Source organism: Trachemys scripta, chromosome 13, assembly GCF_013100865.1.
Source record: "Trachemys scripta elegans isolate TJP31775 chromosome 13, CAS_Tse_1.0, whole genome shotgun sequence".
Classification (NCBI taxonomy): domain Eukaryota; kingdom Metazoa; phylum Chordata; order Testudines; family Emydidae; genus Trachemys; species Trachemys scripta.
In genome coordinates this window covers 9,843,381-9,871,035 of record NC_048310.1, presented here as the reverse complement: position 1 = coordinate 9,871,035, position 27,655 = coordinate 9,843,381, and the positions used below count along the sequence as shown (strand labels likewise).

General features: G+C 41.9%; 1 protein-coding gene across 1 annotated transcript; it reads right to left on the bottom strand.

Moving 5' to 3' along the window:
- Positions 1-7,744: 7,744 nt before the first annotated feature.
- KCNG4 (potassium voltage-gated channel modifier subfamily G member 4) lies at positions 7,745-26,784 on the bottom strand. The gene is made up of 2 exons (XM_034788100.1): positions 25,996-26,784; positions 7,745-9,133 (listed from the first exon to the last, which is right to left on the bottom strand). Exons 1-2 carry the CDS (start codon positions 26,743-26,745, stop codon positions 8,348-8,350), a joined length of 1,536 nt encoding a protein of 511 aa, XP_034643991.1. The 5' UTR covers positions 26,746-26,784; the 3' UTR covers positions 7,745-8,347.
- Positions 26,785-27,655: the final 871 nt, after the last annotated feature.

Here is a 27,655-nt window from a genome sequence, read left to right as displayed (position 1 = left end):
TAGAAAATCTTAACACATTTGCTTATCAGTCAGTCCTCCTGCCTGATGATTAACGGAAATAAAAGGCTCACCATATGTTTTATCGGCTTTTTCCTTTCATTAATGGAGTCAAGTAATCTTCAGTGTTTATTGCACTATATCCATAAGTTTGGGATTGGGGGAAAATATCCTTTATTGAGATAGCACGTCTTCTGGAAAACTGGCATTTCCTCATGTGGTTCCATTTGCAAGCAAGCAGAAAAATGAACTCAGGAGACACAGAATTTAGAATTTATCTGGTCTAATCCTTGTTCATCTTTGTGGTTGAAAGGGACAGAAACATTAGGCTGATTAAAAAACAAGCTATGAAAAGCTCAGCAAAGTTTTTGTTATAATAAAAGTTCATTCAGACTAACACGGCTACCCCTCTGATAAAAGTTCATGTTGTTTGTGATAATATGATGCCGGTAATTAGTATGATCTGAAAAGTTATTGTACTGGCATGGAGATACCATTAGGACACATTCTCCACTGTCTTACAGCTTGTGTCATCATTTTCAGCTGTGCAAGGTGGGTATAAAATGCAACTACTCTAATTTGGAAACACTTTACTTCCACTTTGCACTGATGTAAGTGGCACGAGGCAATGGAGAATCAGGACCCACTTATGGACTAGAAATAGATAGATATTGCAACCTTTCAGGTGTAAATGAGTCACTTTAACTTTAAGGAGAAGAAAAATACTTTAGACCTAATTTGTTCTTATTGATAAAAGTCACAGTCTGGTGACAGTTGGTGATAGTAAATGGTCATGGAAACACTCAAGATAATAACCACTGATTTGTGCCTAACAGGAGCTGGTACATAGCTGAACACTAAAACTACTGAGCAAGAATATTTGGAAGATATGACTTTATTGCCTATATATACAGAACTCTGGACAACTACATTAAGTACTAAAGCAGTGATACTCAGACCTCTGTAATTCAGGAGCCAAACTACTGATCAACATTACCCAAAAGAGCCACATTAGTATGAATTCATTGTTTCATTTACTATTTGTATATATATAATTCTCCCAGCAAAATGACTGACCAAGTATTCTACAATTGGTTAATTACATAGTAAAAGTATCCTGATTGGTTAATAACTTAAATTGGTTAATAATTAAATCACAGTGTTTTAATATCATGTGCTACAAAGAGCTTCAGGGGACACATTAAAGAGCCACTTGCGGCTCCGAAGCCTCAGTCTGAGTCTCACTGCACTAAAGTCTATTTTTTTTAAGGTAAAATTGCCATGTATAAAGCAGTGGCCCTCGTATTAAAGATTTAAAATGTCAAGTACCAATAGGTGCTGTCTGCTTGGTTACATTTCATTACGTAGTTCTGGAATTGATTAATGGTGATAGATCAGATTATAACTTTCTAAAAAAATTATCCAAAGGGTCTGTCCCAACCATTTCCTATTGGACACATGCATTTCCTTATTGCAGGCCATTTGGTTTGGTCATAGGTGACCAAATCAAGAAAAAATAAAATCCAGCCTGACAATTCAGCCTGTCTCCAACCTGACCCCCAACTCCACTTCAAAGTTTGGCTAAGATGCTTCATAGGCTTCCCTCCCATGGTGCTAATGTTCCAGGTCCCAGTTACTGCGCCAATCTCTTGGTCCCTGGTGTCAGTCCGAATGGAAATCTCATTCATAAAAGAGGAAGCCCCAGAATGCACTGCATGTCAGAGATTTTTCATGTAGACCAGGCATTGGAACTGAGCAGAGAGACTACAATAGCTGCTGGGCACATAACTCACCTTGAGAACCAAAGGTAGAACAAGTTGCTGGGAGTTCTGATCAATTGGGAGTAGAATGTTAACAGCTGTAAAAAAGGGGGTGGGGATGTGATCACAGAAAAAGGAACCACAAAGGTTCAGATACTTTTGGGGAGCCATCCCAACATTTCCAGGCTTATGTTAGCTACCTAGAATCTCTGTTCACTTAGATGTTGAGTATGAATTTTTGCTAGTTATTCTCTCAGCCACAGTTCCTCCTCCAAAAGGCCATTAGATCTCATTCATTTTTCACCAGGTCACACTAAAGTGGCCATGGGAGATATCAGCAGTACATATATAAAGGATCTTGTACAATGGCCAGCTGGAAGAAGGTTGTATTGTCATAGCGACTCTGCATTAACGAAGAGACCTTAAGAAAACTTTTCATACAACACCAGAGTGACAGAATCTAGAGAAATCTGTTTCCTCATAGACACCTTCCTAAATGCATATGCATTTTCAGAATCCCTGGATAATGTCTTATGAGTGGGGCTTGGTCAAGTGTTGCAAACAACCATTCAAAATTTGAGTGAATATTTTTGTTGGATAATGTTTGTACATCTTAAAAATCACTATTTGTGAAAAATACGTTTGTTTGCGAGAACAGTTAGGGAAGCATTGTTTTTCCTACCAATACTCCTCTCTGCTTACCTACACAGGTGCCTATGGACAAACAAGTCCGTTCACAAATTATTATTTGTTCTTCATTCTTTTTCTGCTGATTAAAAAGTTTCAGCCACCCAGAAAAAAAATGCTATGTAATTTAGGAGACCAATCCTAATACTGCAAAAAATAAATAGAACAAATGAACAGCACCCATAAGCTGAAAATTTTGTCTGCTATGTGGTGAACTCTTACATACAATGACATAGTAGAAATCAAGATAGATAAATGTTACCTGCCCAGAAACAAAGAGTACTAGTTTTTACCTAGTTTAGTTTTTGTGCTTTGCTTACAGGGAAAACCTACTTGAATCTCCCAAAAGAGAGGCCAGAAAAGATTTCAGTGTGTATGTTAAAAATGTTCAATGTTATTCATATATTATTTGACTTAATAGGTCTTTTCCATCTGTAACTTCTGTGATTCTGGTATTAGGCTTGTGCAATAATCTTCCAAGGGAAATAGTGGAAGGCCTATCATTTGAGATATTTTAAACGAGATTGGACAGAACAGTAGCTTACATACAATAAAGAACAATCATGCATTGGCAGGGAGCTGGGCTGAATTATCTGGCCTTTTACCTTCTATGACTGATTAGAAAATGAATATTACACAGTAAATCTTCACATTTTGTTTTATTTTAATGAGCGATTAAGAAAAATCACTAGTGTTAGGAGACTAAAACTTTCTGTCAGTCTATTGGAGAACTTGTTTTCATTTTCATTTCCATGAATATTGCTATGTCTTCATCTGTATTTAAAGGTTCGTCTCAAGCTTTAAAATAATTTACTGCATAATAATCACAATTCATTATGCACAATTCATTATGAATAAGATTTAGTTGAGGGTGCTTAGTCAATTTTATTCAGCAGAAATGTATAATTCTCCCTTCATTAATAAAGTTTGAAATAACAATACTGAGTGCACCTAAATTGCTTCGCTTTGCTGTCTGATTCATGATTAAAATATGCAGTATATTCAGGAGTAAATTGTAACAGAATTCATCAGACTATCACACTAATCCCACTGATGAATTTATCTAAGTTAAATATTAAACCCTGTATCCTTAATTATATATGAATGCTAGTGTGTAGGACACAAACCTCAGGCTGTACAATGAAGACAGCTGGTAAGCTGTAGCAGATTCCATGACACCCAAAAGACTAAGCTAACAAAATCCTCCATCAGTGAAGTCTGTGGGAGTTTCGCCAATGATGTTATATGCTAATAACAATACATACAATAAAATAAAATATAAAAATAATAATGCCTAGCTCTTATATAGAACTTTTCATCAATAGCTTGCAAAGTGATTTACAGAGATCAGACTCATTAGCCCCATTTTATAGATGGAGAAACTGAGGCACAGAGGTGATGCACTCTATCCACTAGGCCAGTGCTTCTCAAAACCAGTCCGCTGTTTGTTTAGGGAGAGCCCCTGGTGGGCCAGGCTGGTTTGTTTACTTGCCGGGTCTGCAGGTTCGGCCGATCGCGGCTCCCAGTGGCCGCAGTTCGCAGCTCCAGGCCAATGGGGGCTGCAGGAAGGGCGGCCAGCACATCCCTCGGCCCACGCCGCTTCCCAGGTTGACCCCAGGGACAGAGATAGGGCCTGTGCTTTAAAAGGAATGTGTTGCTATCAGTAAGAGCTAAAATCATGGTCCCTACCGTGATGATAGACTGTATTTCTCAATGCTGCTGATTGCTGTTTCTGAGGTTTAGATGAGGGGGGAAAAAACAGACCTGAAACTAAGAGCAGCTGAATGTCAGGCACCTCAACTATTCTTTTAATTAAGTCTGGTTATGAAATGATATGTACTTGGCAGCAACAACATCCGTTAATTGTAACTGCTTGTTCTGAATTCATTACTAGATTGAATTACACAGGCACTAAATGTTCCTTTCAACACATTTTTTTTCTTTCTAATAACATAGTGAATCATGACGGACAATTTCAATGGAAGCCAGTGCAGCGCAGACCAAGCTATAGGATGAGAGCAATTAGAGATAGAAATGTATCTTAAGGCCGGAAGTCGGCAAGCATGGAAACACACGCTTCAGCAGAATCATGTGGGTAATCCCCACTTCTATTCAACTTCATTGACTTCAGTAGGACTTAAACATGTGCTTAAGTGATGGATCGAGGCTTAGCTCACTGGGACCTTTGACTGAGCATGATATAGCCCCTTGACAAAGGACACATCAGAAATTAAACTGATACGACACTTGCCATCAACAAAAAGGCCATGCACTTCTCCGGTTATTTAATTTTTTTAGAATAATTTTGCTGGGCTCGTTATGCATTTAATCATGTTGAAATAATTCTTCAAATGATAAAAACTACTAATTTAAGAAAGAAAATCAGTGGCATTGCCTAATTATATATGTTTCCAGAGAGTACCAATGCTTTAATGTAAATGTGTATTTCACAGAGGTACATACTCTAAAGCAGTGTTTCCCAAACTTGGGATGCTGCTCGTGCAGGGAAAGCCCCTGGCGGGCCGGGCCATTTTGTTTTCCTGCCGAGTCCGCAGGTTCGGCCGATCGCGGCTCCCACTGGCCGCGGTTCACCACTCCAGGCCAATGGGAGCTGCTGAAAGCGGCGTGGGCCGAGGGACGTGCTGGCCGCCGCCCCCATTGGCCTGGAGGGGCGAACCGCAGCCAGTGGGAGCCGCGATCGGCCAGACCTGCGGACGCGGTAGGTAAACAAACCGGTCCGGCCTGCCAGGGGCTTTCCCTACACAAGTGGCATCCCAAGTTTGGAAAACACGGCTCTCAAGCAATGGTACCCAAACTTTTCCTGTCAGGCCCCCCTTACCAATAATGGAATCTGTCTGCATCCCCCCTTCTTTATTGCACGGTTGGCTCAGCAGAAGAGCTTGGGCTGAAGGCAGAGCTGGAGGCTGAACTGGGGATGGGGAAACAGCTGGAGATAGATGCAGAGCTGGCCTGGGGGTGGAGAGGGAATGAGGGCAGAGTTGGGCAGGGGGCAGAGCAGAGCTGGGGCTGAGTCTGGAGCAGAGGGTGCTGGCCCAGGCCCTGCTGCATGCCCCCCCCCCCCCAGTTTGGGGACCAGTGCTCTAAAGACTTGCTGGCAGGTAGGACAATATGGGTTAGAGCTTAGTTTCAGATAGAAATCAGGTGGATACAAGTATAAAATAGGGCAGAATTTGGTTCAGTCTGTGAAATAAGTTGAAATGCCTCAAATACAGTATCTTCATGCCCTGATTATGTTGGAGCATCAGATCTCTGAGCTGCTGAGTTTTCTTTGTTTTAGGTCACGGGGTCAAACGCCGGACAATACAGGAATACTTAATTCCAAGTCATGCATTGTAACCCTCTCTCAGCCAATTGCAATGATAAATAAGCCTGGTTGTGGTTTACTATTTATAAACTGTGAGGTAGTTAGGATAAATACAGGCCGAAGTTCTCAAATATCCATGTGAAGGATGAGCCACACAAAATGTGTAAACACCCATTGCAGTCACATCATGCTGTATTTGCACGTATTTGTGTGTGCAAATAAGGTGATTGCATGTGCAATTTCCTGAACATTTATGTGTTTACAATGAATGTGAATGCATTTGGGGCTTTGTCCTGCAAAGTACAGTGTAAGATTGGAGCTTTGCAGTGGTGCATATATAACAAAGCCCTTTTGAAAATTTGGACCATAATATTCACTTTCATGGTACTTTAGTAAGTTTTTAAAAGACACATTAATTTAGACTGCCAATCAGGTCTGAAACTTTATTAATTTAGGCTTTGATTCAACAAGGTACTTAAATATATATTTAACTTTAAGTAAAAGACTGGTCCCATTGAAGCCCATGGGAATGTCTATAGGACAAGTTAATGCACAGCAGGCTATGGTGTACTGGCCATGTGGACACTGCACCAAAAGTTCCCTCATGTGTTTTGTGCACTATAGTTTCAAACAGCAAAAGGTCAAACACACAAGGGTCTACGTGGACAGTTAGAGTTAGGCATGCTAGTGTGCTATAAATTTATGCCCCAGTTTGCCGAGTACTAACTCATTGTGTAGACAAGCCCTAAATGTAAGTACCATACTGAACTCAGGTGTTAGTTCATAAAGTTAGGCCCCATACTTTAAATTAGGTCCCAATTAATTTAATTCACAGCATCTAAGAAGTTAGAATTGCAAAAAAATATCTAGGCCATCTAGATTATCCCATGAGGTAACATTGCAGCTTATTACATTGTCTAGACCTGTCCGGATCCAGGACCGGTGCAACCTATTAGGCGACCTAGGCGGTCACCTAGGCTGCTAGGATTTGGGGGGCAGCATTTTCTTCGGCAGTCGCCGCTGGCATTTATGCGGAGGGACCTGGGGTAGGGGGGCGCGGGGAGGGCCGCCTGCAGCAAGTAAGGGTGGGGGGCGGCATGCAGGGGAACTCCCCGCCCCAGTTCACCTCTGCTCTGCCTCCTACCCTGAGTACGCCGCCCTGCTCTGCTTCTCTCCCTCCCAGGTTTGTGGCGCCAAACAGCTGATTGGCACTGCAAGCCTGGGAGGCGGGAGAAGTGGAGCAGCGACGGCGTGCTCGGGGAAGAGGCGGAGCAGAGGTGAGCTGGGGTGGGGAGCTGCCGCACGGCTCCCCGGGCAGAGAGCTGCCACGGGGGAGGCGCCTCAGGGCGGAGGGGAGGGCAGGGGGTTGGAGAGCTGCCGCAGAGGGGGCGCCTCAGGGCGAAGGGGGGGAGAGAGCTGCCGCGGGGGCGGGCACCTCAGGGCAGGGGTGGGGAGCTGCCGCAGGACTTGGGGCGGGGGGAGGGTGCAAGGTGGAAGTTTCGCCTAGGGCGCGAAACCTCCTTGCTCTGGCCCTGTCCGGATCTAAATGTCCCAAGTGATGTGTCCACGATTTTCTGTAGGAAACTAAACCAAATACCTTTCTGGAAATGTTTCCTGATATTCAACCAAACCGTTTCCTGTTTAATCCCCTCATTCCTAACTACACCCATTGTCCCACCCTAAATAATTCATTCCACTGTTCGATATTTATGCCCTTTGACTATTTAGAGAGTGCTATCACGTCGGCTGGATTTATTTGTAACTTTTCTTACATGGTGACACACCATCACACTCCCATAAACAGGATTACATTGATGCCTCTCTTTTCGTCACTAAGCTTCTTTTATTCTTTCGTCATTATCTGAGTCGAGTATATGTAAGAAAAAAGTCTGAAAACTCTTTGTATCTAGTGTGAAATGTTTACAGATGGCAGATTGAAATTTCATTTTAAGCAAAGTCTTTTATGGGATTATGTAAGTCATTTACAGTAGCAGTGCAATTCTTTACTTATACATAGATCATATAACTGCAGAACAAGCTTTAAAAACTTTTATTTAAGCTTGTTGGTGCCTTTGGATATAGATATGTATTGATATCAAGGACTCTTCTACATGCCAGTTGACGAGCATTGTAAAAAGGGCAATAATGTGTAGCCCTACAAGAATCCATTCTAATGCTTAGCGCCAGGTGTTAATTGCAAAGAACATTGGAAATTCAAAGGCAAACAAAAGAACAATTGTTATTTAGGCCAGCAAAATTCTGCTTGCTACTCATTCAGTGTTAGGGATTCAGCAGGATATCCATACGATATAGACAAAGTTGGACTTTATCACTAGTTTTATCAATAAGAAGAGAAAAGTAGTGCTTAATATAATAAATATCTGTTGTTGAATAACCCCTGATCTTTGACTTCCTTAGTCAAAGTGATGAAAGACTAAGTCCATAGTGCTGTATTGTAAGACTCCATTTGGCTTGGTCAATTTATTACACCCATTTCAGCAATTGCATTGCACATGGTAAGTCACCCAGGCTGTTGCTTTGCTTTATTCAAGTACTCAGACATATTTTGCAGCAAGCCTTAGTTTCCTGTGTAAATGTACTTAATCGGTGACATTGGCGCCTCTGAAATCAAGCTGTCTGTCTCATTGAAGGTATCCATTTCACCGGAGTGATTGGTGTTTTTTATCCTGTTTAGCCGGGACTGTAATCTTTCATGTTGTTTTCTCAACTCTGAATAGGAATGAGAGAAAGTGTGGAATATCGAGGTTGCTGGGAAAGCCATAATTAGAATCCCACTGAGGATGCTACTTAGCGCCACCATCTGGCCGGAGACACTTCTTGGTACCATATCTCCATATCCCACAGTGGTCATTGAGATGATAGCCCACCAGTATGAGGCAGGAATGCTTGTAAATTCAAGGACCTTCCCAGATTCATTCTCAGCCAGGTAGACCAGGGGAGAAAACAGGGTGACAGCTACACACAAGAAGAGCAAAAGCAGGCCAAATTCTCGGGTGCACCTTCGAACCGTGAGCCCTAAAGTCTGCAGGCCTAATGAGTGCCTGGCAAGGCGCATTACATACAAGATCCTCAAGGCACGTAAAACTCGTAGCACCAGTCCGATCTTCTCCAAATATGAGTTGCTGCTCGGCCTCTCGTCTTCCTCACTTGGCTCGTCATCTACCACTATGAGGGAAACATAATAGGGTGAAATAGCCAAGAAATCAATGATATTTAGGGGGCCTCTGAAGAAGTGACACTTGCTCTTCGCCTGAATAAATCGGAGGCAGAGCTCCAGCGAGAACCAAGCCACGCAGATGGTCTCGATGACAAAGATGTAATAGCACTTCTGAGAACATTCACCCTGGCGCAAAACAAACAGAAGGTCAAATAAATGAGCAATCTCTGAACTGATATCAGAAATCATTAAAGGAGCAGAAATGTGCATCTTCGTGGGTGTACTGGTATTGCGGGAAAACAAACCCAGCAAATAGCTACTTCTATAGCAGCCATGTTACATCCTGTTAAAAAGCTACTCGAGTGAACTGTTGTTATTTTAATTTTATTACTCTTATGAGTCTGAATGGATGAAATTCATCTTTGTGCAAAGGCCCAGCACAAGGCATATGGACTATTTAAGTCCCATTTAAGCCCTGAAAATAGAAATTAATTGAGACTTAAATGGTGCATAAGTCTGCACAGAAGTAAATGTAACCCTAAGTGAGGGATTATTTTATGGATGTTCTGATTCTCTTTCTGCTCTGTGTGTAAAGTACTATACAAAGTGTGGTGACTGCACAGATACTAGGTAGTTTGATGTAATGAAGGGAAATAGCTCAGAGATGGAGAAGACCTACTACATCATTTTTTAGACCTTGCCCCTAGTTTTGCCCTAATATAAACCACATCTTTTCTTTCAGACTACGCAAGTATGCTATAAACATTAAAATCAAAAGGAAGATTAAATAAAAAAACAATCATCCAGCAGGTGCAACATACCAATGGAGATTTCTGTTGTAGGGTTGAGGTCACATGATACCAGTGCTACGTTCTGAGCCACTACATCAAGACAGTTATACAAACATCAGCTGCCCTGAGCCGTGATGGATTCACTATTTCCCTTGTCCCAGGCTGAGCCTAAAAATGTTACTTTCCATGACTTGTTCAACCTGAAGGCAAGAGTCAAACACAACTTGCCTCCCCAGTCTCCTCAGTCACTTAGGAATTGGATAAACTTTAGAAAACATCACGTACATGAGAAACTACATTGGGCACTTCACCTAAGTGATAAGAGAGCCAAACACTGGGTCTGCTGACAATGTCCAGATGATCAGAAAACCATCCAGTGCTCACATTGGATACAGTGCATCTGTGCCTCAAAGATATTTAGAAAGAATTCTCTGGGCCATAGCAAATTGACACTAAACTGGACAATAATCAGCGTTACTCAGACCCTCAAAGATATTTCCATGGGAGTTAGGTGCCTAAATATCTTTGAGGATCTGGGTTCATATTACTCTCTCTCTCTCTTGAATGCTCCATAGTACCCCTCATTTGCTCTTGCCTTAAAATATGGCCCACCTGGCCCATAGATTAACACATTAAAATCCTACACCTTGGGATAGTAAATTAATATGAAAGCTGCTCTTGATGTTTGACTAAAACTGAAATGTTCTTTTAAATATTGTGAATAAACCTCTGGAAAACCACTATTGTGACAAAGACTCAAAAGATGTAGGCAATTGCATAATATTTCCACACCAGGATGCTGTAACTGTTAAGGAACACATGCTTTGATGCATTATAGGCCTGATCCAAAGCCCACTGAAGTCAGCAATGGTTTTTGAAGCAGTGCCCATACATTTTCCCTCGCCGAATAGATATTCAAAATGAAGGCATCTCAAATGCATTAGCTGTGCAGTCCTTGGGGGCATCAGAATTCTATTCTTTCCCCATAAATCCAGGATGGTTTCCTATATGAGAACAGGAGTAATGGGTTAGTAAAATACTGTTGTCACCATCAGTTGAAATTTCATGCTGGGATTACACTAATTAGATTGCCAGGGAGGCTGTAATTACGGACCCAGGGGAGCAGCGAGGGAATGCTGGGGAGCAATAATTTCAGCTAATGTTGTTAAGAGGCTTGAAAATGAGACTGAAATATCTGCTGCTTGGGGCTAGATTGTGGCTGCCCTTTTGTGGGTGCAGAAAGGCCTGGAGAAAGTCCAAAGAGTCTTATTTTCCTTTGCACCTGCTGCACAAGGGCCAGCCACAATTGCATGCTCTGTGCTCAAACATAGCTCCCTGGTAACACCTCTAAAAGATCAGGGAGAGGTAGGAGGACCATCTGCAGAGGGGATCATGAGCTGTACCTGTCTAATGCGAGCACGGTGGGCATGCTTCTTCTGTGGGCCAGTGAGAAAGAAGAGGCACTGAGCCCAATCCCAGAGCACTCTCAGGGGAGGTGTAGCATGTGAGACTGTGCTTTAGGGACACAGTCTGGCCAGAGTGGGACAGTGATTCCAAGCTTAGGAGCTCACCATGTGGTATGAGTTTGGAGGAAACTTAGTGAGAATAAGATCACAGAACTTTCCTCCCCTGAGCTGCCTGCTCTGAGATTGCCCTTGAAGGAGGTGTCCTGATGCTTGGCTCTAGAATAAGCAGTTTGGGGTTTATCTCTAGCTTCAAGATTTAGTCTTGAAAGCAAGCACCTCAGAAGCTAATGAGGAATCTGCACTCTTTGTTTTATTCATAGAGGATCAGATTTTAGCCTCATTGAAGTCAGTGCCATGGACTTCAATGGGCTGCGCATTATGTTTGGAGAGTTTGCTGACTTAGCTTGAAGTAATTGCTTATAATCAGCAGTCACAGTGTGCAGAGTTCTCTTTTTCCAAGATGGAAATTATTCTTTCAGCACAGCCTGTACTTTGTCTGCCTGTGGTCACTCCAATGACTTGTGAATTATTCATTATTTTCAGGCGTGATTTAAAATTTTTGCTAACTGGGCTGAATTACAAGTACATCAGCTACTTCATTTAGCTTTGTACATTTGGGCTTATGTGCCAAATGGAGGAATATTACCTAAGATACAATAAAGCCTTCAAGCAGGGTGCTTGTTTTGAGATCCCACATCTCAGGCCCCCCAGCCTTCATGAGTCTCCTCTACCAAGAAACCACAGGAAAAGGAGTCTTTTTGCCAAGAATTTTAGCCATAAAACAAAATGGTCTAAGCTGTCTCCAAAATTGAGACGTGAAATTTTCAGGTACAATTTCTTCAGAACTGATTAGTTTATTTCACTCACACCTCTCCCTCCCACCACTCCAGCCCACCAGAGGTAGATAACTTACATCTGCTTCCTTCCTTTGAAAGCTGAATGATCATCTTCCCAAATGCACTGTTACCAATTCCAATGGGAAATAGCCTTCTACTTGGACATACTAGGAAATCTTACTCTGCTTTTTTTTATTTCTGCCACTACTTATCTGAGACTTATCTGACATAAAACTTTCTCTTGAGCAGAACAAAAAAAATAGACAAATAATATATAAAATAATAATAATTCCACAGTCCCCATCACTGTGATGGAAGCACTCCTTTCCCTGCTTCAAACAGTCTATTGAAATAAAAGATTTATTGTTTACTTATTCAGCCAATTTATATAGTATATCTGCAAAAAAAAACAATCTCTAAGCCAGGGGTCGGCAACGTTTGGCACGCGGCTAGCCAGGGTAAGCACCCTGGTGGGCTGGGCCAGTTTTATTTACCTGCTGATGCGGCAGGTTCGGCCCCCATTGGCAGCGGTTCGCCGTCCCGGGCCAATGGGGGCGGCGGGAATCGGCGCGGGCGAGGGATGTGCTGGCCGCGGCTTCTCACCGCCCCCGTTGGCCCGGGACGGCGAACCGCGGCCAGTGGGGGCCACGATCGGCCGAACCTGCCGCGTCAGCAGGTAAATAAAACTGGCCCAGCCCACCAGGGTTCTTACCCTGGCTAGCCGCGTGCCGAACGTTGCCAACCCCTGCTCTAAGCAAATGCTCAAAAATATTAAAATACATACACATTATATGCTTCCTGAAAATAAAATCGGTCTAGTTGGCTATCTAGAAACACAGGATGAAACCCTGGACCTATTGAAGTCAATAAAAACACTCCCATTGACTTCAATGGGAAAATAATTTCACCCAGGGACTCCATATGTGTGTTTTATATATTAGGATTTTTTTATATATTAGCCAATATATATATTATGTTTTGTATATAATATTCCTCCCTACCATCAATCTTTCTAGTGTTCAGTAGGTGACAGTCCTATTCCTGAGCTTCTCGTTAGAACAAGACTAACTCTAAAGTAGCAAATGTCAGAGGGAAAAAGTAGGAATTAAGTATCAAAGCCAATTTCTCAAAGCATCTCATATTCTGCTTATGAGTGTTACCCAGACTGCATGGAAAATGGCACATCCCAATGGTCCTGCACTATGAAATGATAAAATGTGCACAGATATGAGTCTCCTGTAGTGTAGATTAAGTAAAATGTCAGTTGTCTGGTAGCACGGGACAAGGGAAATGATAAATTCCTAGTTTCCCCAGTGCTTTGTAGGGCACTGTTGAAAGAAAGTTAAAAAATATACTTCCAATATGTACAGTTAATGAACATTCCCATAAATAAGGAGAGACAGAGTTCTAATAGAAAATACTAAAATAATAAACAGGAGTCTTGGAAGTGTTATAAACTCTCCTGCTTCAGAGCACAAACCAAACTCTAACTAATGGGGACTAAGAAGAATTTTTTTCTATGGGCAGGTTATTCCATAACTGCCCACTGCAGGCCTTCTTACACATTCCTCTGAAGCATCAAGTACTGGTCTGGTTGGCGATGGGCTACTGGACTAAATCAGCCACTGGTCTGACCAGATGACAAGAATTTGTGCAGCAGAGTGTGTGTGTATAATGTGTGGAGGAGCAGCTTCCTAATTCCACATGAAATAGTCATTCCTTGCAGAGTTTCTTTATGTTAACGAATAGAGGATTTCACTTGTTACATTATTTATCATGGCCTCCAATTTCTTTGTTTTGTGACAAGGTAGAAAGATGTTTCACAAGCCCAGTACCTAAAGGGTTAACTCAGACCCTTGCCTGTCACATGGGTGTTCGGGGTGGGGCGAGGAAGGTGAGGAGAAAGTGGTGATGGCAAAAGAGTTGAGAAACTGGAAAGGTCTTTAGCAATTGGGGCCCCCTGTTCTGAGTAGTTGAGTGTCCTGAGAAAAGAGACTGAAATTCTGCTGCTAGTGAGAGCAGTATTTTTCTTTCCTGGCTGGTGGATTTTATCCATCGGCCTACATTTTTATTCAGAACTTTTCTTAAGAACACAAGAACAGCCATACTGGGTCAACCCAATGGTCCATCTAGCCCAGTATTCCGTCGTCCGACAGTCACCAGTGCCAGATTGTTGAGAGGGAATGAACAAAACAGGTGATCTATCCGCTGTTGCCGGAGTCCCGATTCTGGCAGATGGAGGTTTAGAGACACTCGGTTGCATCCCTGGCCATCTTGGCTAATAATCATTGATGGACCTATCTTCCATGAACTTATCTCATTCTTTTTTTGAACCCCGTTATACTTTTGTCCTTCACAACATCCCCTGGCAATGAGTTCTACAGGTTGACTGTGTGTTGTGTGAAGAAGTACTCCCTTTTGTTTGTTTTAAAGTTGCTGCCTATTAATTTCATTGGGTGACCCTTGGTTCTTTTGTTATGTGAAGGGGTAATACTTCCTTATTCACTTTCTCCACACCATTCATGGTTTTATAGACTTCTATTGTATCCCCCTTAGTTGTCTTAACCATTTCCAGTCTTTTAATCTCTGCTTGTATGGAAGCATTTCTATACCCCTAATCATTTTGTTGCCTTTATCTGCACCTTTTCTAATATATCTTTTTTCAGATGGGGCAGCCAGAACTGCATGCAGTATTCATGGTGTGGGTGTACCATGAATGTATACAGTGGCATTATGATATTTTCTGTTTTATTATCTATTCTTTTCCTCATGGTTTCTAACATTTTGTTAACTTTTTTAACTGCTACTGCACATTGAGCAGATATTTTCAGAGAACAATCCATGATGACTATAAAATCTCTTTCTTGAGTAATAACAACTAATTTAGACCCCATAATTATGTATGTATAGTTGGGATTATTTTTCCAGTGTGCACAACTTTGCACTTAGGAACATCAAATTCCATCTGCCATTTTGTTATCCAGTTTAGAGAGATTCCTTTGTAGCGCTTCGCAGTCAGCTTTGGACTCAACTCCGCTGAGTAATTTTGTTTCATCTGCAAATTTTGCCACCTCACTGTTCATCCCCTTTTCCAGATCATTTATGAATATGTTGTACAGCACGGGTCCCAGTACAGAGCCTGGAGAGACCCCGCTATTCACCTCTCGCCAGTTACAGATCCATGAGAGGAACTTCCCTCTTTCCCATGGCAGCTTAGTTTTCTTAAAAGCCTTTGGTGAGGGACCTGGTCAAAGCCTTTCTGAACATCCAAGTACATTACATAAATGGCTGAATTTTTCCCATGTCTATAAAGCTTGATTGGATACTTCTTCAATTTTATTATGACCTTCCACCATAGGGAAAGAGCTGCATGATGTTATACAAGAGAAGGACTGGCAAGGTGTATGACAATCTATTACTATATTACTTTTTTCCCTTAGTCTTGGATACTTTAAGTTGGAGGAGAAGCGCTAAGAACTCCTGCTGGTCTCTAAAAGTCCTATGATGATCTCTTTGTCTATGTTTCTTTTTCTTTACTGAGACTTTAATTAGTTAGAAGGGTTGCTGACAGTATTTTTATATTCACTTGCACAAGTTCTCTTCTCTTACTATTCCATGCTCGTCTGGCCTTCGGACACGTGACCTCTTTAGTGTGACATACACTGATCTAATTTTGAACACCGGTCTTCTTTTTAGTAACGAGCTTGGAGCAGTTTGTGTTGCATCAGTGGTGTGATATTCTGCCTTTTAATGATATTCATGCCATATAAAAACTTAATCAGTGCAGTCAGGTTTTTCTGTGAGGGAATAGTGTTTAGAGTTGAATTGCTTTAGGAAAACTTTGCTACTCTGGTGAGTGGTTTTACTGCAACTGTAGTTACAATTCACCTTGTCTGTTCAAAGGGACATAGAGTGCACCACCAAGTCAGCAAACCTAAGAAGACTATACCAGGCAAGGATAGAAAATGAATATTGACAATGGACTTCAGCTGAGTGAAGGGCCTCAAACCAGAGGCAGATTTACAGAAGAGATCCTGGTAATCACTAATCGTTTTTATGCTTAATGAAGTGGGGTGAAATGAGCCACTTGCAAGACAAAATAAATAAGACTAATTTCTGATTTTCTGAAGTACAAGAAGAGCAAATCTCTATTATTTTCCTCCCTCCCTCCTTCTTCTGTTATCCCATCAGCCTAGATCATGTTGAGGATAGTGTTTTTAGGTGGTTTAAGCAATGAACACCTGACCAGGCGTATATTTTCAGATATCACATGGGCCAGGATATACTATTACTTGTAGAGTATTATGGTAGCATATGCTGGTGTGTGGGTTATTTCAATAGCCCATCCACCCACTACAGAATTTTCCAAGGAGGGTGGCCAACTTTCTCATTTGTGAAAACCGGACACTGAGCGCCAGAACCTCCCCTGTCCCCTGCTCCACCTATTTCCCTGAGGCCCTGCCCCCGCTCCTCTTGCCTCTCCCCTACCCCACAGTCACTCGTTGCTCTCTCCACTACCCTCCCTCTGCCAGCTGAGCAGGGTTCTAGGTGAGTGGGGCAGGAAGGGACAGGGAGAGGTGCGTTCCAGGAGGAGGAGGGGTGAGTGGAGCAGGGCGGGGGAGGGAAAGCCGTGCTCGGGGCAGGACGGGGGAGTCACTAATATCTCTCTCCACTAGAGCCATTGCTAAGTGCTCCTCCAGGCTCCAGCAGCAACTGCTGCTTTTCCCGTCCCCTGGTGACAGAGGCCAGTTACTGCAGATAACCGCATTTTTATTGTGCTGACCTGACACTGCCAGGTTCCCTTTTCAACCGGACATTCCGGTGGAAAGAGCATGTGCTCTTAACATGAGCTGCTAGAATATGGTCCTCGGTGACCCTTTTCCCAAGCCATATATTGGAGATTCAAATCCTGCATAACAGAATGTATACAAATAGCTTAATCAAGGCTTTGAAACTGTGACCTGTATTGTACCTACAAAGAAGATTTACAATATTATCATTTTAGAATCCAAGGAGCCTCAAGTGCTTTACAAAGAATGAATTAATCGGAACACCCAGTGAGGTAGATATTGTTATTCCAGGTTTTACAGACAGGGATACGGTCAGTGGTAGAGGCAGGACTTGGGAGAGATAGCTCAGTGGTTTGAGCTTTAGCCTGCTAAATCCAGGGTTGTGAGTTCAATCCTTGAGGGGGCCACTTAGGGATCTGGGGCAAAATCAGTACTTGGTCCTGCTAGTGAAGGCAGGGGGCTGGACTTGATGACCTTCCAGTTCTAGGAGAAAGGACATCTCCATAACTCTCACCACCTACACAGATGATATAGGTATCAGACTGGTCCCTCCTCGGTTAATACGGTTATTAGTATTCCACAGAGTTATAGGGCCTTGCATTTTGTGAAATGCTGTAGGGACAAGATTCATTAGTATCCTGCAGGATACCATAATCCAACCACATGTGCTTTGAAATAGCACAAAATCAGTGGTGGGTGAACCCAGAAGAGTCTGTGTTTGACTGTTTATAGTAGCCCAAATTCAAACTTGTACTGAAGCATATGGGGGTCTGCCTGGATGAGTGTATTAGAAAATGGTTGGCTTTGCTTTGCAGCATGTGCTCTTAACATGGGTTGCTAGAATATGGTCCCCGGCAACTGATCAACACAGCACTGCAGTGTGGTGAAGCAAGGTCACAACTCAAACATCTGCTAAACTTATCTTGGCACATGCAGATTTTGTTTGGCAGATTCAAATGTGGCCTATTACTGCCCATTTCCTCCCTTCAACCTTACACGCAATTACATGGATTGAGGTCAGTGTCCACTAACACACCGACAGATGGGAGCAGACGGCATTGTTGCTATAGGCTATTAGAGTTATAGTAGAATAGAACCAGCCTTCCGCCTCCTTGCACAGATAGATCATTATCCTAGCAGGGTTGCTCTTGTTTTCATTTGCACAGCACTGTGGTCCACTCAGATGGAAATGATTCAGGCCTGTATTTAGAGGATTTAGAAATATAACTCTCGTAAGCAACAATAGGAACTTGCCACCTCATTTCCCCAGGCAACTTGCTTCTTGGGCCAGATTCAGCATCACCGTCCAACCCCTGTGCCCTCTCAGACAGCACAAAGGGCTGGATTCTGGCCATAACTTGACAGCAGAGTATTCCCCAGGTGGAGTGGAACTTCTCCAGTAGGGTAAAGCTGGAAAAATCAACTCCTGCACCAGGTGTTCCAGCAACCTGCGTGTAGGGGACATGTCAGAGGAAGGAGGTGTGTTGTGTGTGGGAAGAGATGGACCAGGACTGTGGCCTGCTCTGCCAATCCTTCAGTGGGAACATACATTAATGGCATATATTATAGCAGCCCCTAAATTGCTTTAGTTCATGCCAGGATTGGGCCATTGCAGAATCAAGCCATCCCCCCCCCCCCTCCCTTCTCCATGCACTAAGCAGAGCTCAGATACAGGGGAGAACTGAGACCTTTTGACTGGAAAATCAGAATTTGGAAATTCAGCATGTGTACCATTCTGATTCTGTTTCCGATCTGGAGCAGCAGGAATCTGACTGCACTGCCGCAGGTACTGCTGAGTCACCATGCCTGCATTGCTGCTGTTATTTGAATAATTTAACTACGCTCCATTAAATCAAACGAGACACTGGGAGAACTTGAAAACTCCCTGTTATGGATCACTCAGGCACTTGAATTTATGGTTACAGAGCTGATGCGGTGAAATGAAAAGGTTGACTGCCTGTGGAAAGAAAGACTATAATCTGATTTGCAGGACCACTAGCTGTTAAAAACATTGTGTACTCTAATCACACAGTGATTTCCCACCCAACTCAGCTTGAAAAAAAAAATGGACATCTGAAAACTACTGTTAAAACTAGTACAGGTTTCGGATCCTTTAGCAGGGCTCCAATGCACTGAGGTAATATAGATAATAAATAATAATAGTGTTAATATTGGGTTTGTAGTAACATGGGCATTAGCAAATGAATTGAGATATTATGTTTACACCTGTACACAGTATGCTGTGCCTTTTATTGGGAATAAAACATTAAAATTGGAAAGGAATACTTTATTATTTTATATTAATTAATTTATAATCTTTATTATATTATTTTGTTTCTATATTATTGTATTCATGATCTTTATTATGTTACATTAACTAATTTATAATCTTGAGTCCTGAGTGTTACTTTCAGGCATAGTGCTCACTAATGTAGGACTCACTCAGTAACAGACGAAGGATGGTTCAGTGGTTAGGACACAAGCATAGGTCTTGAGAGACTCTCATCCAATCCCCTTCTTTGCTACAGACTTCCTGCGTAACTTTGGGCAAGTCACTTATGCCTAGACACACTGAGTCCCCCCAGCTGTTCAATGGACCTATGATAGCACTGCCCATAGCTTGCAGAGTAGAAGGATAAATATGTAAAAAGTTTGCAGTGCTCAGATACTATGGTGATTGGGGGGGCATATAAGTACCTAAGAAAGATCATGACTTGAAGGAGTGATGCTGATTTACACCAGCTGAAGGTTGGCCCTTCTGTTTCTGGGCCCAGAACATGAAGGAGGGGCGGTAGCTATGCAGGAATTATTGTATTTCAAGGAGCAAGCTTAGTGGAACTCACTTTTTAAACGTGAGAAGCAGCATGGTCAAGTGGATCAAGGCCTGGAGGGGACTCAGGTGATTTGTGTTTGACCTTGGACAAGACACTTTCTCCCCACCATTTCTCCTCCTACCTCTTGTCTACTTAGATTGTCAGTTCTTCAGGGCAGTGGTTGTCTCTTATTATATGTTTGTGCAGTGCACAGAACAATGGGACCACTAAACATGGTCGAGACTTCCAGATAATACTGTAATTTAAAATAATACTGCTTAAAGAGGCCATTAACATTCCATGCACAATTTCATAATCCATCCATAGTCTAAGCAATATCTTTAGCGTGCCTGAGATAGAACTGTAAAATCTCTTTAGTGATGAACGGCCAGATTCTGATCTCAGGTACACCAGGCTAAATCTGGAGTTAACTTCATTGAAATCAATGGACTGAGAACTTACCAAAACAATATATCATACTGGAGAAGGAATTTCACAGGTGTAAGATTAAGGGGGCTTGTTACACAGAGGCATTATCGTCATAAAATTAGAGTTTCTGCTGGCTACTATTGACTGTCTCTGTTTTTGGAAAGGTCTAGCACCCAAGAGGAGATGCCTGTCACCCAAAGGAGGTAGCCATTACACAGTTATTCCTGTTGAAATCACTCAGACAACTTGTGCGAGTAAAGTGAACTGGATTTGGTCCTACTGTAGGTAGCTGCAAACTTCAAAAACACAAAAAGGATCCCCTAGAAAGCATGTCTATCCAAATCGAATGCATGTGATAGCATACAGAATTTGAACTGATTGGGTACTAATAGCAGCTGTGTGATCCCCCCAGAGTCGAGTGAGAAGCCAAGGGACTATTCTAAAGCTGTTGGGAAATAGCAAAGACTGGACTAGTGTGAGGCAAACTAATAATTGTTCCTCCTGAATATGGGACCTGTATTACTGACCTGAGGAGCCTGGACTATTTCAGTGTAAGAAGGTGCAGTGCTTTTATAGGCAGGAGACTGAGTAGTGGAGTTATTAACCCTGGCAGTACAAATAGGTTGTCTTCGATTTTCTTGTTTCCCTTCCCAATAAGGTCAATAAATTGTCTTTTCACCTGTGTGGTAAAAATCCTTCAACTGCTCAAGATGTTTTTTTTCTCTGTTGTTTCCTCTGGAGTCCAGGGCAACTAGGACATTTTCAGTATGATTCATACAGCATTCAAATATCACGAGCCACGGCCCCAAAATACATGGTAGGTTTCGAAATCATTAGATTTTACCAAATAATGGTTTGGAGGCTCTTTTTATTTGCCCTTTGGCTTGGGGGCCTTTATGCTGCACAACTTGGGAAAAAGCAGATTACCTTGGAGTAAGCTTGGACTCCACATCAAGGGCCATAGGACTAGGATGGAGCCCATGCCTGGGGGCTGTATTGCCTGCTTTTGTTAACTTTCGTTTTATTTTCTGAGGAAAAGGCTTTGCTGCATCTTTTCTGCTTAGTCATCCCACAAGCTGACACCCATTTTAAGGGTTCAGTAAAAAATCTCCCCCAACTCTTCAAAAGAAACTTCCACTGGTGTCCAGTTCAAAGCAGATCCTTTCCCTAATCAAGCATTTCTATGGTGGTTGGATTCCATTCTGGTCACCTCCTTTATCTTTGGATTATCTACACTCTTTATCTCCGCAGCCTGCTGAAAGCTGTGCAATGACCATTTTGGTGACTTTTCTGGCTCTCAGGTCTTTGGGTCTGAATTGTAACCCTGGAGCGGAACCCGTTACCTGTCTGTAATGGATTGAGCTAACCCCCTTTATCTGAACACCCACTGCTCACTTGAGAAATTCTGAATCTGGATTGTATGGCTCGTATCTGCCTGCTCTACATCTTCTACTTATCTGCAGCGCGATTCTCTCTCTTCCCAACTCTCGTAAGGAAGTGCCACATCTACACCTGTGCACCTCTGTTGTTGGGATTATTTCATTTTATACACTCATAGATGACATTATGGGACAATTTTCCAGAAGCCTTCATGATCAAAATGCATATAAACATACACATATTTGCATGCCTGGGAGAGCCTTTTCCATAACTGCATGTGCACTTGTATTAACTGTTTGCACAAACGATCTAATTTGTCATTGGCCCATTTTATACTCTTTCTTCTGATGATAAATTAAGACCAATTGTGACAGCTGCCATCTTGCCCAATAAACCATGGATTAAGCCAGGAACCTTGAGTCTAGACTCTAGAACAATAAGCTTGTGTCTCTACTTCTTAAGCTAAAGGTCCAGTTCTCTGTAGCTGGGGGCTGTAAAAGACTCATATCCTTTGTGGTCTGGGTACACTGGGGGACTCATAACACTAACCAGTGGCAAGTATCAGAGGGGTAGCCGTGTTAGTCTGAATCTGTAAAAAGCAACAGAGGGTCCTGTGGCACCTTTAAGACTAACAGAAGTACTGGGAGCATAAGCTTTCGTGGGTAAGAACCTCACTTCTTCAGATGCAAGAAGTGAGGTTCCTACCCATGAAAGCTTATGCTCCCAATACTTCTGTTAGTCTTAAAGATGCCACAGGACCCTCTGTTGCTTTTTACTAACCAGTGGGTTACATAAAGTATATACAAATTATATATCCTTCTCTCGGTGTCTTTAATATTTCCAAGGTGCCTATAATTGGGTGTCTAAGTATTGCTTGAAATACCCATGGGAATTTACATGGCATTCCTTGTTCTTGTGGGCAAGCCCTAATACAGAATGAATCGGGGTCTTCATTTTGGCCATGCCTCAGAAGCAGGTTACAGGAAACACAGACTCATAATTTTCTCTTCCTCATTTGCCTTTAAGTGGGATCTGTGCCTTTACGACAGTCCTCCCCGCTTCCCCCTGTTGCTACCATTTCTGGAGAAATGGCCACCTTCCTTCCTTCCCTCTCTCCTGTTACTATGGCAACTGGGCTTCCCTGATGCAGATGCTTGTTACTTGGCCGAGTGCCACATCTCTCAGCAGAGCCCGAGTTTTCGCTTTCCCTTTGGTGGCAAGTTGTTCTGTTTGCTCTTCTTCTGCTTGTCCAGGCAGCCCTTTCCTGGGATACTTAGCTAAAGCGAGAAGGGAATGTTACCACAGAGCATGCAGTGTCGAGACAGCCAAACCCGCCGACTGAAGTCGAGCTCACCTTGTATTATTCTCCCTTGTCTTTTTGCTTTCTTCCTTCCTCAGGCACTGGAGAGCAGCCAGTTCTGACACTATGGAGTATGGCTGGGATGCTGAACGGAGCCCGGAGAGGTACATGTGGCAACAGAGGTAAAATCTTTCTTACTGATATCTTGGAAGCAATACACCCTCCTTCCTGGGTTAGTGACGTGGGGGAATTGACCCTTACAATATCTTTCAGCAAAGCTCCAGTCTGAGGTGGATCCAAGCCCAAACCCCAGAACTGAACAGCCCTCAACTTTGGACTGTTCTGAATTCAGATCTGGATCTGAATGTTGCTACTGGTTAACACCGGAAACCTGATTCAAAGAGCTGCACTCATGTAGTCAGTGGATAGAAGCAAATCACATGACCTTTGTGTCTAGTCCAAGCAGCAAGAATTTCACATTCTGAATGCTCATCTGAAGCTGCTGGTGAACATGTCCCAGGCTAGGCATCCTTTACCGAAGTCACGCGGGGAATATTTTTGCATAACAAATACATTCAAGAAAATTGTCGTTTGTGGGTGGATGAGTCACAGTGACAACCAAGAAGCTACATTTTTTGAATATATTACTTGCTATGGGTTACTTGCCAAGCTCTAGCTAAGACACTGTCCCCCAGAAAGGAGACCTTCGGTGTTGCAGCACTTTAGGCATAATAGGGTCAGTTCACAGCCTCATAGAAATGACAGAGGGAAAATACTTATTAGATCATGAAGTCTATCCCTCCACAAGCCAGGCCAATTCACCACTATATATTCGCAGGTGCTTTGCCAATCTTGGTTTAAATTGAATCAAACAATGGGATTTTTATTACTTTGTCCATGGTCCATGCTATTTCACAGTCTAATAGATTCTGCTATTGAGACAGAGGGCTTGTCTACACGTGAAATGCTGTAGTGCTTGAATGTAGACACTATTTACACTGACAGGAGGCGTTCTCCCATCAGAGTAGTTAATCCACCTCTCCGAGAGGCTGTAGCGAGGTTGATGAGAAGACCTAGCGCTGTTTACATTGTGGATTATGTTGGTATAGCTAAATCTTTCAGGGTGTGGATTTTTCAAACCCCTACAAGACATAGTTCTGCCAATGTAAGTTCCCAGCGTAGAGCAGCCCTAACTTTATCCTTTGCTCAACTTCACCCCATTACTCCCACTTCCATGCAGACTCTTTCTCAAATACTGCAGCATCTATGAATAGATAGAATTCTATGATTCTATATTATTAATGTCTTAATCCCAACTTTTTAAAGTAAACACATTAAAAACCTGACTATATATATAAAAAAAACCTATGCTAATTAACACAGCTCTATTTTATAGAACACTCTGGCTGCAATGAGGCTACTACATCTTACTACCAGCTACATTTGTACCCCTATGCTCAAAATTCTTGCCTTCTGAAGATAGGGTTAATTTTTAAAAAAATGCAGCAAATTAGACCTCGTTGAGATCTGATACAGTGATTATGTGTTTCTTGTTTTTCTTTAAAAATATTTAGACAAGAGTTCTCTTGTTTATGTTTTAAATTTGAGATAAAATATGCATCATGCTCTTTTTTGGAACAAAGTTAATAGGATGCAATATTTCCCATAGAAGGCTTCATGTTAATTTGCTTAAAACCATAAAAACATGCTCTGTATTTAAAGCTGCATCTTGGAAAAGGCACTGAAACATCTTAACAATTTTTACTTCAAAAATCAATAGCTTTGGGAGCCTATTAGATACTCAGAGATATTACTGAAGGGATTCAAACTTTTTATAAAAATGTAAGTAGAAATTCAAGGTTATATCGAACAGGAAATGATCTCTTTAAAACCCAGTCTTCTGTGCCATCCTTAGCTTTATTGAAAGACATCAAATATCATGACATATCTTTGATGTGACTGCATTCTGTGCCCTCCTGTATTACTACTTGGACAATAAAATGCACACAGCATATTGTGCAATAAATGTGGAAATGGTTTCATTAAGCCTTGCACAATAAACTGATGAGAAACTTATCATCTATGGCATCAATGGGAAAAGGTGAATGTGGCTTTTTTTTATTTAATCTTGGTGTCGGTATTTTGAAAAGTGTCATGTTATTTTCCAAATCAGTTTGTAGAATACAGCATGGGGAAGAATCCACTGGTAGTTTGGATGTTATTATACCTAAAATCACATTACATTTTCAACTCCATCTCTTTTCTTATTAGAATGACAGATCTTTATAACATTGAAAGTTTCTCCCACATATGATATAAGTTTGATTTATTTGCCCTGAATTATTTCAGGAGATGTGTTTGGAGAGGGTTTATATGTACTTAATGGGTTAAAATTTCAGCCACCCTTTAAGAGTGTTTCTGCAATTTGTGTGTGTGTCCAAATGCAGGGTACTACAGACACAAAACCTGTGCGTCCATTTTGAAGGCAAACTTTGAAACTCCACTTCTGTGGTGGTGTTTGTTTGTATATCATAATGTGTTATCATTGTACAAAATGTAACACAATATTATTCTGGAAAAAATGATTTCAAGTTTCCAAAATAATAACTAATCAGAGTTGCTCTAGTTATCACAACAGAAGACAACTTGCTATTTTTAAAAATAAAGATGCCAGGGAAAAATATTTCTTTCACTAAGTCTGTTTGAAATATTGCTGATAACTAGAGTGATCCTATGGTAGGATAAAGCATGTGGTAGATGAAACTCTGCTATGAATGAGTGTATGAGACTCACTGCTAACAGCAAATAAAATAACTTTTGCTAACAACTCTTTCCTAAGCTGTGGGTGAGGTGTGTGTGTGGGGGGGAGGGGGAATGCTGTGTTACAATGCTGCATGCTCGGTATTTGCTAACTGCAGGAGCAGTTGTAGAACCTTAATTCTTTGATTCCATTCAGAAAGCCTTTTCTATATCTCTGGCTGGCAAGCAATACAAAACTTTACTTAATTCTTTGTGACTGAATATGGCTTTGAAACTGATACAAAGTCAGTTTCAGGAGTTATTTCTATTTATAATAATAACAATATACACTGGCAAATTTTGATATTATTTCCTGAGGATTTTCTCCGAGGATTATTTTGTATCTTTTTGTGATGCATGTTTAACAATGACAGGTTTGCTTCTTGTAACACTATAGTAGGTTTATAGAGGGTTGAAATACTAGTTAAAAGGGGACTTACTTACCCTGTCTTCTTCGGCTCTTAAGTCCGGCATGGTGCTAACACAAAGGCTTATAGCTGTGGTGGCCACAAAGAGGATGGAGAGACAAGCAAAGACTTTTCCTGGGAGTCCTGACTGGGGATTTTCGACCATATCCCTGAGTTTATTCATAAATTGTTCAAATTGTGTTTCCTCAACCAAGACACATGTGGTCTCCTTGCTCATTTGCATCTCTTCCTCCTTGTGCATCTCTGCCAGCTCCTGCAGTTTTTGAAACAGTTTTCGGAAGCAGCATTTCTCCAAGTTGGATTCCTCAATTCCCCAGTATCTCAGCTCCTCCTGGAATGACAAGGCACACATGTCTCGGAAGAGCATCAGCTTCCCTGCTGCTAGAAAGCTGACGATCATCCCAAAAGCATTGGGATTCCGGTCGAAGAAGAACTCATGGGTGTCTTCATCATAATCATCACACAGCTGAATAATTTCATCGTAGCTGCTGCAAAACTTTAGCTTGCTTAGCCGGGTCAGTGGGAATTCGTCTAAAGTGCTCCAAGGCAGCAGGTATTTGATTCCTCCAACATTTATGATGATCTCCCTCTTCACATCAACTGTACAGAGCTGATCAGGGTGGTAAATCCTCCTGGCCCTTTGATAGTGGACCCCTTTGACAGAAGGGGTGTCAACAGAGATAGGGAACAGATGGTTTAAGGAACTACAAGAACCGTAGCTAATGTTACTATAGTCCTGGTTGCTGCCTCCCGAGACAATAGGCATTTCTGAGAGTTCTCACTGGGACATCCGAAATGGCATCAGAGCAGGGTTAACTCTTCACCCAAAAGATGGGGATAGAGGAAAGAAACATAGTAAAGGTTATTATGAATTAAAAGGCATCACAGGCTACATCCCTAAGACATTCACAAAGTGTGTGTGTGTGTGTATATATATAAGTCATACTGCACCTCTTTTTGAAATCTGCAGCCTGCGAATCCCCTGTCATTAATTTTCTGGTAACACACACAGACAGAAAAATGAAGCCTCATTCATAATTATTGCAGAGCACTGGATGACTGCAAGTCATAAAGTGAACAGATCAGGCTCTTCCGTTTGGAGCTCATTTTTGTCACAAGCATGTCTTTGTAGAAATAGCGGAGGCAAGTGCTAACAAATACAAACACTTAAATATGTCCCAGCTAAATGAAGCTGCTTAATAGTTATTAAAGTTAGACTGGTCAATTACCCATCATCAGAGGGATACATAGTTCTTCTTAATTGTTTTAACTTGAAACATACACAGATTGAAATTCCTCCTTCTCCTTTTCACTATGCTCCCTCCTTACCAACCTCTCCTGCGTGTTTGTAAAGTGCTTTGAAGATGGGAAGTGCCATATAAATGATGAGCAGCTTTATTTAATCACCGCTGTTCATTGCAAATTACTGAGAGAACATACGTAAAATTTGCCCAGCCAGAGAAAACTTTGGAGTATGCACAGTCCCAGAGAGCAAAATATTCTCCCCGTTTATGGGCTGATTTATAGACTCCTCAATAAAGATCAAAACCCCCTTTTTGCCCTTAATCAGTAACAATCATTAGCAACTAATCTCCCCAACCCACCACCACAACAACAATCCCAAAGCAACTTCCCCAAAGTTACTTACCACCCTGACACAGGCTGCTTCCAGACAT